Raw genomic sequence first — 13,335 nt, 5'->3', positions numbered from 1 at the left:
TCGGTAACATATCCTAACACTAATCACCTCTTCATTTTTGTCTTGACTAGTGTTATTTGTTTTTGGTGGTTAAATAACATCCATCTAGATTCTCTATTCCAGTTTGTTCTCATATTGCAACTCTCTGCATTTGCTTATAATTTAGTTATAGTTGTAGAATTAAGGTCGTTATACGAGGACTATGCCATTATAGTCGGGTGAATGCTAATTTCCAAGTTCAAATTATAAATATTTTCAGAAACTTTAGTTCAAGTAGTTTGTGAAGATAAGAATCTCTTTTGAAAACCAAATATTGGATGCAAATATATCTGAAAGAAGGAGGAAAGATTTAGAAACTGCATGAACTCATCTTATTTATTATTTCGAGTATTGTACTATGCTTTCAGTGATTTAGATTCTGTTCTGATCCTTTGCTAGTATCTTATTTAATTAACTCTATCTTGATTGAAGAAGAAAACAGTGTAGCCAATGTATAACATATATTCTCAAACTTGTTTCCAGCAGGTATTGCCAAATTTTGTGGTGTATGCAGATTAATGCCTTATGTTGGTACTGCTGATTTGCTTGCTTGAACTAATTGGGAGATACAAATTGCAGTTGGATAGTGGTGCTTGAAACCTTGCAATTACCTTGCAATATATTTTTGAACTGTAATATGTTACTTTTAAACTCAAGTTGGCAGGGACATGCAAATGCAATTGTTTTGTAGTTTAGTTGCATATGGCATGGTAACAAGTTTGTACAGATATCCTATTTCAATTAATGTATCATATATGTTAATTCACCTTTGCTCTTTGACAATCTATAAAAGGTTTTGAAATGAATTATTGTTAGTTGAGCAGCTACATTGAATATACTGCCATATTTGGCAAATGAGCAGCAATATAAAATTTCTTGCAAAGAAGAAATGCCAATAATGGCGTGTAGAGTGTGTCACAAATGACATTGAGAATTATGCCTAAAGTCTTTCACGGCGTGCTATGTGGACCGTAAATAACTCTATAGGTATTCTTTTATGGCATACCATGTGTGCCGTAAATGAGTTCCACAGAAAGTCTTTTACGGCGCGCTTTGTTGAGCATTTACGGCGCACCTATATGTCAAATTAGAGATCCGAGAATCGGTAGGAACACTTTTACGGCGTGCATAGATGAACATTTATGGCTCACAAAAGCATGCCGTAAATGGGATATGTCTTTTACGGCGCGAGCATTTACAGCCTGTTTTTGTGCGCCGTAAATAGGCTTTTACGGCGCACATCGCAGGCCGTAAAAGCCCAGTTTTGGTGTAGTGTGTGTCTGGCTCAAACTCTAGTTACTTGTCCGAGTTGTAATAGGGTTAGTCCTACAGATATTTTCGTGGATATCATAATCATTGTACGATTATGTTTCCTTATAAGACTCATATTATCTGGTTGTAATCCTCTATATAAAGAGGCTTCCTATTATCAATAAAAGAGACAACTTATTCTCTCCCAAATCAGTTTTCCTAAAACAAGTTATCAGCACGAAGCCCTAACCCTGAGACCCTAAAATCGTAACCTTCAAACCCTAGCTACCTCCACTGCACACCTCAAACCTAGGAGTCCAAAACCGGCGGCGAATCCACCAAAACTAATTAGAAAACCCCTGAACCAGCCGTCGGAAAACCTAAACCGCTCAGGTTAGCCTCGCTCCGCAGAAGGAAGAGGTACGTAGCTAGAAGTCGGAATGAACATACAATGCGTATGTTAAACTAAGGACAAATAGAGATTTTATAGAATGATCGATCTTAACCAACCCTTATAGTATCCTACATTCTTTTTAATCCCCTTTCAATAATATTCTGAGTTGATTTCTTGCTTCTGTAATGCTATATTCATAAGCATTCTTAAAGCACTTAGATATGTTATTACACTTCTATTCTAAGTTCGGGCCTGTATTACAAATTTAAAAGAGTTGTTAAACAAAACAAAGAGTACGAGTCTCGGTTAAAAACCCTTTTATTCCAAATAGGATGGTTAAAATATGAATATGCATGTCCTATGATGTATAGAAGGCTTTAGGAAAAATTGGGTTGGCAAGCATTTCACTGCCATTTTATCATATTATAAACTTAATATCTCTCCGTTTTAAGTGAAAATTGCATTTCTACATATACGTGCCCTTTTACATGTTATGCATATATCATTAGGGCTTCATATTCTTATATTGATAACGATGACTTTCCGAGAGCCACATAAATGATATGCTCTTTGTGATCGATCTCATGGAAAACCCTTTAATATTTGAATCCTAAACCATGTAAATGTGGATCTGTTAGCTTGGAGAAGGTTGGGGAATGCATTGTGATGCATATCAGCTGCCACTGTGGGGTACCCTATCAGTTTCTTCTAGCTAGAGGCAATGTTGGAAAGAAAATATCCCACATTAGAAAAGTGACAAAAGAAAATATAACTTATAAGTGGGTGTCTCTTACCCAATTGCTCTGAGGCCTTTTGTGATTAAAACCCAACACCTATTGGGTGGTTAAGTTGGGACAATATGGGTACAATGGTGGGCCACATGCCAAACTTGTCATTGTTTAACAGGCAACTGCTACTACAAGCTTAATTATGTCGTACTAGACTGTCTTATGTAGATTTCACCACTGACTAGACTGTCTTATGTAGATTTCACCACTGACTTGAAGAAGAGGACTCATCATTCATTCAATTTCTTTGCTTATCTAGTCACTGACTTGAAGAAGAGGACTCATCATTCATTCAGTTTCTTTGCCTTATCTGGTTTTTAGTTCATACCGTTTTGGAAATACAAATGAAGCTATAATTCTTTGCAAAGGGATTCTTTTTAGATGAAGCTTACAATAGTCACAATGAGATCAATTCTATTATCAGCAAAATTCTTATGCTTATTGGTTTCTACTTTGTGTTCAGTAATTATATAGTGATAACAACTTCACTTGAAATCATGTTCATACTTGATTATGGTCTCATAAGAAAAAGCCCTCAGTGCCTTTTTCGTTTGGTCTCTTTTAAGCTATTTTTGCTTAAAACGACATCCCCCACCCCCTCATTTTCCCCCGCCAGGAAGTTCTTAGCAACTTGATATCTGATAAGTAGATAAACTTTCATTTTAACATATGTAAAATTTAGTGTTTTCCATTTATTGATCATTTTATGGAATTCATGCTTTTGCATTGGCTAATGATATGGAGTGGAGAAACTCATTCTAGAGACTATGTGGTGCCTAATGTTAATGGAAATGGTCCTAATGTTAATGGAAATGGTCCAGTTGACAACTATGGCTATGCAGGGCAACAATTGTAGCAGGTTATCGAATATGAGAATATCATGGAGGATCCTGCTTCAGAGCTGTCTTAACGGTTCATTTCAAAGTAGTGCAGGAATGTTGTACAAGAACACTTGCCTTCAATTGTTAAGGAACTTATTGGAGAGCCCCAGAAGCCGACCTATGCTTCTATAGTATGTACGGAACCTGTTCGCCAGTATTATGTCTTTCAAATATCATATTTTTTGTATTTGACCCAATTTTCCTACTTTATTTTTTTTTTTCCGAAGTTACGCGTTGTTAATTAAAGGACAATCTGCACCATTTGTTTCTCCTGAGCATTCAGTTTACAAGACTGCACCACTGGCTTCATATTGGAATGACTTTTCACAGTCCATTGCATTGTCCAGTGCAGTTGAAAGGCCTGTAGCAGAGACAGCAGGAATTTTCTGGCTTTCTGCCCTAGAAGATGAAGGTGAACCTCTTGGCTTCCTTCAATTGTTACCATTGAGCTTTGGGTATTCAGCCCTTATGAGTTATATTGCTCTATTCTTTTGTAATGGGGTCAAAAGCTTATATAGTACTTTGTTGTTATATACATTTGACTTTAGATATATTTGATTGGCGCAATACTGATTTTAACAATTTTCTTTGAATAAGGCCTTTGACAGTAGTATTAAGAATATGTTATTTGTAATATGTATATGTTATCTTTGCGGTTAATGTTTTTTAACGATTGTAAATCTATTACATATAAATTTGAGTAAAAATAATAATAAAACCCCACAACATCACGCAGGTCAACTACCTAATACAAACCAAAATACATTGTTTAATATAAAGCTGCCCATTCATTAATACCAATAATTTCAATATCAAAAATGCCTTCAAGGCGCCATCATACTCTTGCAAAAATATCACCTTTTTTTTTTATATAATGCAAAATATCACCTTGATTGCACATATGTGGCAGACTCCAATATGGGACTTAAAAGCAGCAAATTTTGATGTCACTGAAGCTTCTGGTGGATGCAGGTTTTGAGACTTCTCCTCATGACACTTCTTCAATTTTTCCTTAGAGGTCACTTGCAGTTGTCTCGGTGTTTTTAGTCTCTTAGGCGCTGCTGCCCTTTTCGGCTGCACATTATGACACACTTCATCACCAAAGTAGAAACTTCAAAGTAGAAATATGCATGTCATGTGCTTACTGAAGCTGAGTAGAGACTAAAATAAACACAAATTGAATATGATCAGGAATCAAACTTCCTTATATAATTAAGTGATTAATATTAAAGATTAACATGTCATATTCTAATTGTGATTAGTATCAAACGTCTTTATATGATTAACGTGATTTAAATGTTAGGTGTATCTTTAATTAAGTGATTAATATTAAAGATGACATGCTGCAATATAAAGACAATTTGAATATAACAAGGAATCAAACCTCTCCATCCATCTTTCTTTTTCTTCAGCCTTTACTCGAGAAGTAGATCCAACATGCAATCAAAAAGTCTTACAAAAAGATATGAAACCAATATATATAATATATTTTTAAGAAATAAACCTAGGATTTAGATGTGGAAACTTTGGTAGTTGGATATCCATTTTTATTATGACCTTTTTGATGACATATTTTGCAACTTATATTCACTCATCTTCAATGTAGCTGGGGCTGAAGCATCTGGGGTCGGTGGTGCCAATTTCTCTCCAGCTTCCATAATTCTTTTCATCTTAGGCCTACCGGGTTGCTTTTCTCATTTTATGCCGCGGCAACCCCACATGTCTTGTTAGCAGCTTTTGTCACCATCTTCACATTAGATTCTTTTCCTTCACTTATTTTTTTCTAGGTCAATGCAATGACTAGACTGCCCCTCATACCTTATTATTCAATGGATTATGCCATCTAGGATCTGGTGGCTGCTCATCATCTAGTTCGGCTTCCCTCTTCTTTGTACGACCACCTCCAGTTATGTAAACTTCAAATAATCCTTTTTCTTCTAAGAAGTTGATTAATCATCTCTACACAATCTCCATCACCAAGCAGCTTCATCCACCCTTCACCACTTGAGACCCTGGAATATTGGTTTTTCCCTATACCCCAAATCCCACGCTATGTTATTCATCTCAACCCATGAAATATTGTTGGGTCCATGTTGTCTAAAAAGTTTTTTCCACAAAGTTTGTTAAATGTTGCTATCTTATCTTGTATTTCTTGGTACCATTAGGCATCTGGTTAAAGTGCCTCTACTAAGTCGTTGCCATCAGTAATCGATAAAGGAAAATCAATCACTTTCACAATAGGTAGTTTGCTTTAATTATACGCAAATCAAATTAAAGCCCCTTTTCCTTAGAAAAAACCCGAAGTGAGAATCTCTCAGCCCTCTTTTGGGATTGACTGAAAGAGAAATTGAGCAGAAAGTGATGGAGTGATCATACAAGTCTTCTTGGGTCTTCTTTGAGGCAAAAAGTCATTTATGCCCCTTTGCATCGAGTCCTATCATTGACGCGTTGCTAAAATTAACAGATAAATAATGGGAAATAGACGGAAGCATCTTAATGATGTGGTTTTGAAAGTTCAGAAACATATTTGATCACTTTGAAAGTACATGGTTCATAACTACATTGCTATTAAAAAAATCAAAATCAAAATCACATGAACAAGGGAAAAGAATATCAATAAAGAAGGCTCAAAAACAGCAGGGCCGACATGCCACTCAAAGATTTTCTATCCTCTCAAACGTGGTTCACGTTAAGAACACAGTTGATAAGAATTATTCAAATTTTTTCACTAAGACTCTGAATTCTCAGAACGCATCAAGTTCACCGAGTTGAAAGACTTGATCGCCAATATTTTCCCTAACAACCTCGACAAACATATGAAAGCACCGAAAGCTATTTTACCTTGAAACTATAATATAATTGCCATTTGAAAATTGTTGAATCCTTAATCACTACAAGTGGGAATCAAATTTGGTTAGCACCGGCACTTGGTAGTGGTATCACCACCCTCTCAATTACTGACATGCCTAAAATAAGTTAACCATAGTTAGCTTTCATCCAACATAATACGTTTTAATTACTCACACAATAAATCGAGTATAGATAATAAAAATGTGTTTTTCAATTAATTGCAGATGCCTCTCTCTCTATTCCATCGTATTTCTATCTTTTACCCCAGAGTCCCAAACGTCTCTCACAGTCTCGCCGGCAGACTCTCAAGGCTGTGAGCCTCTGAATCTGATGAGAAAGAAGAGACAGAGAGAAATAGAGTAGCAGTAGATCTCTAGTTTGTTTTTTTGGGTTCGTTTAATATAAAAGAAAGAAACAAAAGCCGTAGAGTAAAACAGAGAGCAGAAGAAAGAGAAAGAGGTCCATCTCTGTTTATCTTATTCATCTCAATAGTTTGTCCTCATTGCTACACATTTTTCACTTGCTTTTGCTACAAAAAATCAAATGGAAACGAAAACACAGAATTAACAAAAGAAATAGAAATGGGTTTTACAAATTTCTCTCAAGTAGAGGATTGTAAGCATTATTGTTGTTCGGGTTTAGTTTGATAATTGGGCAAATGATTGATGCTTTGAGCTCCATTGCTATAGATTTTTCACTCCAAGGAAGAAGATGATGATGAGTCATGGAGATGAGATAAATTTTTCTTTATTTTATTTTTTCATCTATATTTTCTCTTTCTTGATTTTCCATTCAATTGACCATAGTTAATCATAGTTAACTATAGTTATAGAGCATTACACGTGGCAGTGGTGTTGTGGTGACCTAACTAGATAATATATTGACTTGGAGTCTGCTCGAATGGTTTGACTTGGTTTTGGCCTTAACAATTTATGCTCTATATAAACTTGGTAGAAAAACCATAATAGGCTCACAGCCATTCTGCATTTCTCAGTTCATATTATTTCTGTAGCTCTTGTGCTTGTGTTTCATTTTCCAAAATGGCCGAGGCACTCATTGCCGTGGTTCTGGAACAATTGGTTACAGTTTCTTTTGACCACGCAAAAGAAGCTGTGAAGCTGATTAGGAGTGCTGAGACAGAGGTCGCAAAATTCAAAAGCAATCTAAAAGCAATTCAAGCTGTGCTCGAGGATGCTGAGAAGCAGCAAGTGGAGAAGGCTAGCGTGAGAAACTGGTTGGATAAGCTGAATGATGTCTCTTACGAGATGGTTGACGTGCTAGATGAGTGGAACACTGAAATTCTGAAACAAGAGGCAAATGGAGTTGCTACTAAGGAAAAGAAAACCTCCAAGAAGGTATGTTTCTCCATTCCCTCGAATTGCTTTTGTTTTGGCCTAGTCAATAAGGCAACTCATCTTTATAAAATAGCTACCGAGATGAAAGAGTTGAACGAAAGGCTAACTCTGATTACTGATCAGAAAAAGAACTTTGAGTTTGATCAATCCTCAACTCGTAGGAATGATGAACAACTTAATCAACCGCTAGAAACTTCATCATTTGTTGATATTTCTACAATATTTGGCAGAGAAGAAGCAAAAGCTAATTTGTTAAGCAAGTTGTTGAGTGATGGTAGTGAAGCAGGGAAAAGGGTCCTTGTCATACCCATTGTGGGTATGGGAGGGATGGGCAAGACAACTCTTGCCCAATTAGCCTACAACAATGAAGATGTAAAAACCTATTTTGAAAAGAGAATATGGGTTTGTGTCTCAGATCCTTTTGATGTGGTGAAGATTGCCAAAGCCATTATTAGTGGTACTGGTAATGGCGCCCCAAATTCAACCGTGTTGGAAGAGGTCTTGCAGTGTATGTCTAGATCTCTTGAGGGGCAGAAATACTTGGTTGTTCTAGATGATGTGTGGATCGAAGATCTAGGAAAGTGGGAAAGTTTAAAGTTACCGATAATAATGGAAACTTGTGCTAAAGGTAGTAAAATAGTGGTGACCACACGAAAAGTGAAAGTTGCTGAGGTAATGGGAGCAACCACTCAAATGATCCATTTAGAGAAGCTGAATGATGAAAATTGTTTGGCATTGTTCAATAGCATTGCATATTTGGGGAGGGAAGAAGATAAGTCTAATGGATTTGAAGCTATAGGTGAGCAAATAGCAAAAAAGTGTAATGGCTTGCCACTTGCTGTAAGAACTTTAGGCGCTCTCATGCGTTATAAGAAGGAAAGGGGAGATTGGCAGCAGGTCTTGGATAGTAAGATATGGGTTCAAAAAGAGGTTGAGGAACAAGTTTTTCAACCACTTTTATTAAGTTATTATGAGTTGAATCCTGTAGTTAAGCGTTGCCTCTTATACTGTGCTACGTTTCCAAAAGATTATCGGTTTAAGAAACACAATTTGATTGAGTTGTGGATATCACAGGCTTATTTTAGTGAAAAAGACTATAAAGAAAAAGAAAAAACAGGTCAAAATGTCTTCGATACCTTAGTAATGCGATCATTTTTCCAGGATGTTGTGAAAAAAGTAGATTATAGAGACAATATCAGCAATATATTTTGCAAAATGCATGATATTGTGCATGACTTTGTGCAATTCCTCAATAAGAATGAATGCTTTACAATGGAGGCTGCAGAAGTAAAAGGAAGAAACACGGTAATAAGTGAGGAGGTCCGACATTTGACGTTAATGTTTGCACCCTTTGGCTCTCCACTTTCTGATTTTATTTCACCGGTCAATGGGAAAAAGTTGCGTACTCTTGCAACTTTTGATTCAAGAATGAGTAGTAGCATAGATTTAAAAGCAATCTCGCAACTAAAATGTCTGAGGAGCTTAAATTTGAGCCGGAACAGCATTGAAGAACTTCCGGAAGAGATGGGTGAATTGATACATTTGAGGTATCTTGACTTGTCTGAAAATCATCGTTTGAAGAAACTACCGGACAGTGTCGGAAATTTATACAATTTGCAAACCTTGTGTCTTACTGGCTGCAATTATCTTAGTGCACTGCCTGCAAATATGGGTAACTTGATTAATTTAAGACATCTTCATACCCAGCGTTGTTATGGGCTGGAGTATTTGCCGAGAGGTATGGCGAGATTAACAAGTCTGCAAACACTAAATATGTTTCATGTTATTGATAGTGGCCCCGGTGAAGGCTTGAAATTAGGAGATCTGGGAAGCTTGGACCAGCTTCAGGGTAGTCTCCTCATTAATTTTAAGCGGAATTGGAAAGATACGAGTGAGGCGCAGAAGGCTCGCTTGTGGAATAAGAAGCTTCATACTTTGCGGCTAGAATTAATGGGATTGGAGGAGCAGAGCCATGTACAAGTCCTGGAGGCGTTACGGCCGCATCAAGATCTGGAAAATATAGATATACTTTGGTATCATGGCACCACCGCGCCCAGTTGGATGATGTCCTTACAGAATTTGAGATCCCTTTCTCTTTGGAGTTGGGATGGATGCGAATTTGTGCCTCCTCTTGGGAAATTGCTGTTCCTTGAAAAACTATTGCTATGCGGAATGGACAAAGTGAAGACGGTTGGAGATGAATTTTTAGGAATAACGGGCACTCAAACATCATCATCATCATCCTCTGTTTTATTCCCAAAATTGAAACAACTCACCTTCTATGTCATGAGTGAGTGGAAACAGTGGGAAGGAGTTGGAGGGTGGACAGAAAACGGTGGTGATGAAATTACAATTATGCCGTGCCTTGTTTCCTTCACAATCGAGGTCTGCCCTAAGCTGATGAACCTGCCACTCTTCCTGCAAAAGACACCGGTCAGGAATGTTGTTATCAGGGAATGTGGTCGGAGTATTATAATGCCCGTCTGGCCCGAGAACTGTGACGTCAAAATTTCTGAAGAAAGGGAGGATCCGGTAATACCGGATGTTACTGAGAGGTAATTTTGCTCTTGTTTACTTATATTCCTTCATCAGATTTCTTTGTTCATTTTCTCTTTTACATCTTCAAATAATCTATAAGCATGCATGATATATTCTTGAATGAAAAAGGAAGTTGAGACAATTTTATTAATTGACACACAATTTCTCAACAGGGTTGAAGCAGAGACTCAGACAGATGAGGAGATCACCACCATCACCTGAAACTGCAAAGCTTAAAGACTGCTACTGTAAATATGTGATTCAGAGAAGGAGTTGGATTGTTCTTCCGCGGAAAGCAGGTAACTATTTGCTGTGTCTTACAAATCATTATGATTTTACTTCTAGCTGTTCTGTGATAATTACTGAATCGCTTTTGGTGTTTTAGCTGCAGGTCTTAGGAGACATGGCAATGAGTTACAGATTAAATGATGCCTCAACTATCTCACTTTCTTTTCATAAGGTCATGCATGCACAGATGATGCACTAATAGTCTTTTGCAATGCACTACATTCTTTAAGTTTCTGTACTTGAGACTATGAGCAGCTTATTTTGAATTCGATGCAAACTATATTGATTTGTAATGATGGCTTTTTGCAGAAAATGTTGCAACAACACCCTTGTAGCAGGTCAGACCTCAGAGTAGCAATGGATCAGCAGAACATCACACTCATGTAGTCTTGATGGTACGCAAAACTCCGTAAAAAACCTTTAATTACGTAATATAAAATTCATATTGGTAATCCATTACAAACATGTTCTATGCATCTAATATAGATGAAAATCTATCGTGCAGACAATGCAGAAGTATGGAGACTACAAAATTGCATCAAAGTGGTCAAGCTGGTGATTAATCATTAATCAGATGAGGTACCACATACCGTAATTAAGCTGGATATACCTCTCTAACACCATGTAGGGTTTATAATAAGCTCGATATACCGTAGACTTTATATGTGTTTGTGATGTGACTAAAAGGTAGGCAATAAGCTCACAGGGTACTTTTGTATGGTGTCAATTTTATTTATTCTACATTTCGTGCATTCTCTTAAAGCTTTATGTAGATGGACAGCAACTGCAGGTTGTGAGTTAGTTGCAATTGCTAAAGAATGCATTTATTTCATTAGTCATATAGAAGTGCAATCTGTCATACGGTGTAGATTATGTCTTCCTAAATTTGTCCTCTATTCATTAGTTTAGTTTCAATTACCGTGCAATGTAACTTAAGACAACGTACATTAAATTTGTGTTGGAGATTTGACTTTTCAACTGGTTCCTATGAAGCTGCGCCTTCATTTGTTGCTTTTTGGTTGTATGGGGCTTTGTTTTGTTTTTTTTTGGTGGGTCTGCCGCCTTGTATAGTTCTTGTCCACATTCTTTTCATATAAATATATATAACTTTTTGCTTAAAAAAGCTGGTTTCTTTTAGAAAAAATGAGAGGTCTCTCATTGTTAGTTGTTGCATCTTTTTATAGGTTCTAGACTTCAAGTATCTAAATTTCTGAGACATACGTGCAAGAGGATTTTTAAGCAGTGATAAACCAATATGAATAAATCATCTAACTTCTGTTTTGGCCTTTTTGGATTATTGACAGTGTTGTAATTTTTCTTCTGTATCAGATATAATGTAACAGTTAAAGGCTTCAGTTTTCAGTTGCAAGGAGTTAGATGATGCTGACGATGTTGATAATGATTATGGTGATGATGAGCAAGATGATGATGAGAAAGATGATGCTGACAATGTTGATGATGCTGGATTGCTGGGCATCAGGACAGTGGCGGATCTAGGATTCGAAAATAGGGAGGCCTACATATTTATGTGTCTCTTTGGGCGAAGTCCAGAAATTTTTTTTTAGTACAATTATGCACAGATGTGCGAATGCAAGAGTGGGGAGATGAGAACCTGAGAGTTCAAGTATTCAAAGATTGAATTTAGTCCATAATTTAGGCCTTTTTGTGAAGAAGAAGAACAAGAAAAATGAGAATTTGTGATGGACAGAGAGAATGGGAGAGCCAGAGAGGAGTTTGACTTAGATAATTTGAGAGTTCGGGTGGGCTTCGTTAAACAAACATACATATAAACAAAAAATATACATCATATATATAGTTTTTTTTTTCAACCCAAAAGTTTGTTCTGAATATAAAGCCATGGATAGGACGAAATAGCTAGCAAATAAACCCAAGCCCAATATGCAAGGTTAACTCTATAAACTTGAATTGATTACGCGGCATTCGAATGAGGCCAAGCTCCGGGCCGAGATATTGAGATAGCACAACAATTGATAAAATGATAAGTATTGAAATCAATCAAACCCACAACAATTGCACAGCAGAAAGAAGACCTACTGATCGACCTTGATAAGTTTTGAAATCAATTAAACACAAGGAAAAATTCCACAAATGGTCACTCAACTATGACTCATTCGACATTTTGGTCACTCAAGTTTCAAATATATCACTTTGGTCACTCAACTATTACACTGTCAATCACTTCGAAAATTCATGAAACATTCTGTCATGTTTGAAAAAACTTAGACCCAACCTATGATAAAAATTATAATAAAACAAATAAATTTAACTCTTTCAAAGAGCAACTTTGTAGTAATCTCATCGTTTCAGTACTTATAAAAGACTACAGGATTTATAATTACATCGCTATTAAAAATAATCAAAATCACATAAACAAAGGAAAAGAATCTCAATAAAGAAGACTCAAGGACATACTGTTTAGCCGAAAAACCATAAAAGTAAAGAAGCGGTGTAGAATCAAGAAGAGTGATTGGAAAATAGGAAACTCACGCGTAATCAGGTTACTAGCCGCTGGAATATTCAAGAAGATTTGGTTTTGGACTTTTCGGGTTTCTCGTGCGAAAAGTCAGGTTTTGATTTTGAATCAGATTTGACTAACTTTTGGCCAGAATGTCCGTTTGAAACGCATGATACCTTTCTAGAATGGGAACGACGAGATCTTCAAGACTCACTTTAGTGAGCCCTATCCGATTTAGGCCAAAATGTATCGTCTTAATTATCCGATTCGTGATTTAATATTTTTAGGTTAGTTTTACATTCTTTTTATTTTAGGTTTTCTAGTTTATTTTGGATTTGTTTTGTTTTAATCCGTGGGCTTTAGGGTTCATTTTTAGTCGCCCTAGGGTTTCTTTTCCCATATATAAGCAACCTTAAACGGCTGCAGAACTATCTTTTATCATATTATCAATCAAAATTGAGAGTTTTCTCTTTTATCTCTGGTGGACTCCAGAATC

General features: G+C 36.5%; 1 protein-coding gene across 3 annotated transcripts; it reads left to right on the top strand.

The window, feature by feature from the left end:
* Nucleotides 1-7,109: 7,109 nt before the first annotated feature.
* Nucleotides 7,110-12,240, top strand: LOC133729633 (putative disease resistance protein RGA4). Of its 3 annotated transcripts, none has more exons than XM_062157195.1 (6): nt 7,110-10,092; nt 10,249-10,374; nt 10,461-10,535; nt 10,673-10,758; nt 10,869-10,942; nt 11,720-12,240. In XM_062157195.1, the coding sequence occupies exons 1-2, from the start codon at nt 7,223-7,225 to the stop codon at nt 10,295-10,297; spliced, it is 2,919 nt and encodes a 972-aa protein (XP_062013179.1). In that variant the 5' UTR covers nt 7,110-7,222; the 3' UTR covers nt 10,298-10,374; nt 10,461-10,535; nt 10,673-10,758; nt 10,869-10,942; nt 11,720-12,240. The 3 variants fall into 3 exon arrangements, with proteins under 3 accessions (XP_062013179.1, XP_062013178.1, XP_062013177.1); XM_062157194.1 differs by having other exon boundaries at nt 10,467-10,535; nt 11,693-12,239; XM_062157193.1 differs by having other exon boundaries at nt 11,693-12,238.
* The last annotated feature ends 1,095 nt before the right edge of the window (nt 12,241-13,335 follow it).

The sequence above is a fragment of the Rosa rugosa genome, chromosome 2 (assembly GCF_958449725.1).
Source record: "Rosa rugosa chromosome 2, drRosRugo1.1, whole genome shotgun sequence".
NCBI classification, from domain to species: domain Eukaryota; kingdom Viridiplantae; phylum Streptophyta; class Magnoliopsida; order Rosales; family Rosaceae; genus Rosa; species Rosa rugosa.
Note: the sequence above shows the minus strand (reverse complement) of the source record. Positions and strands in the feature narration are given on the sequence as shown.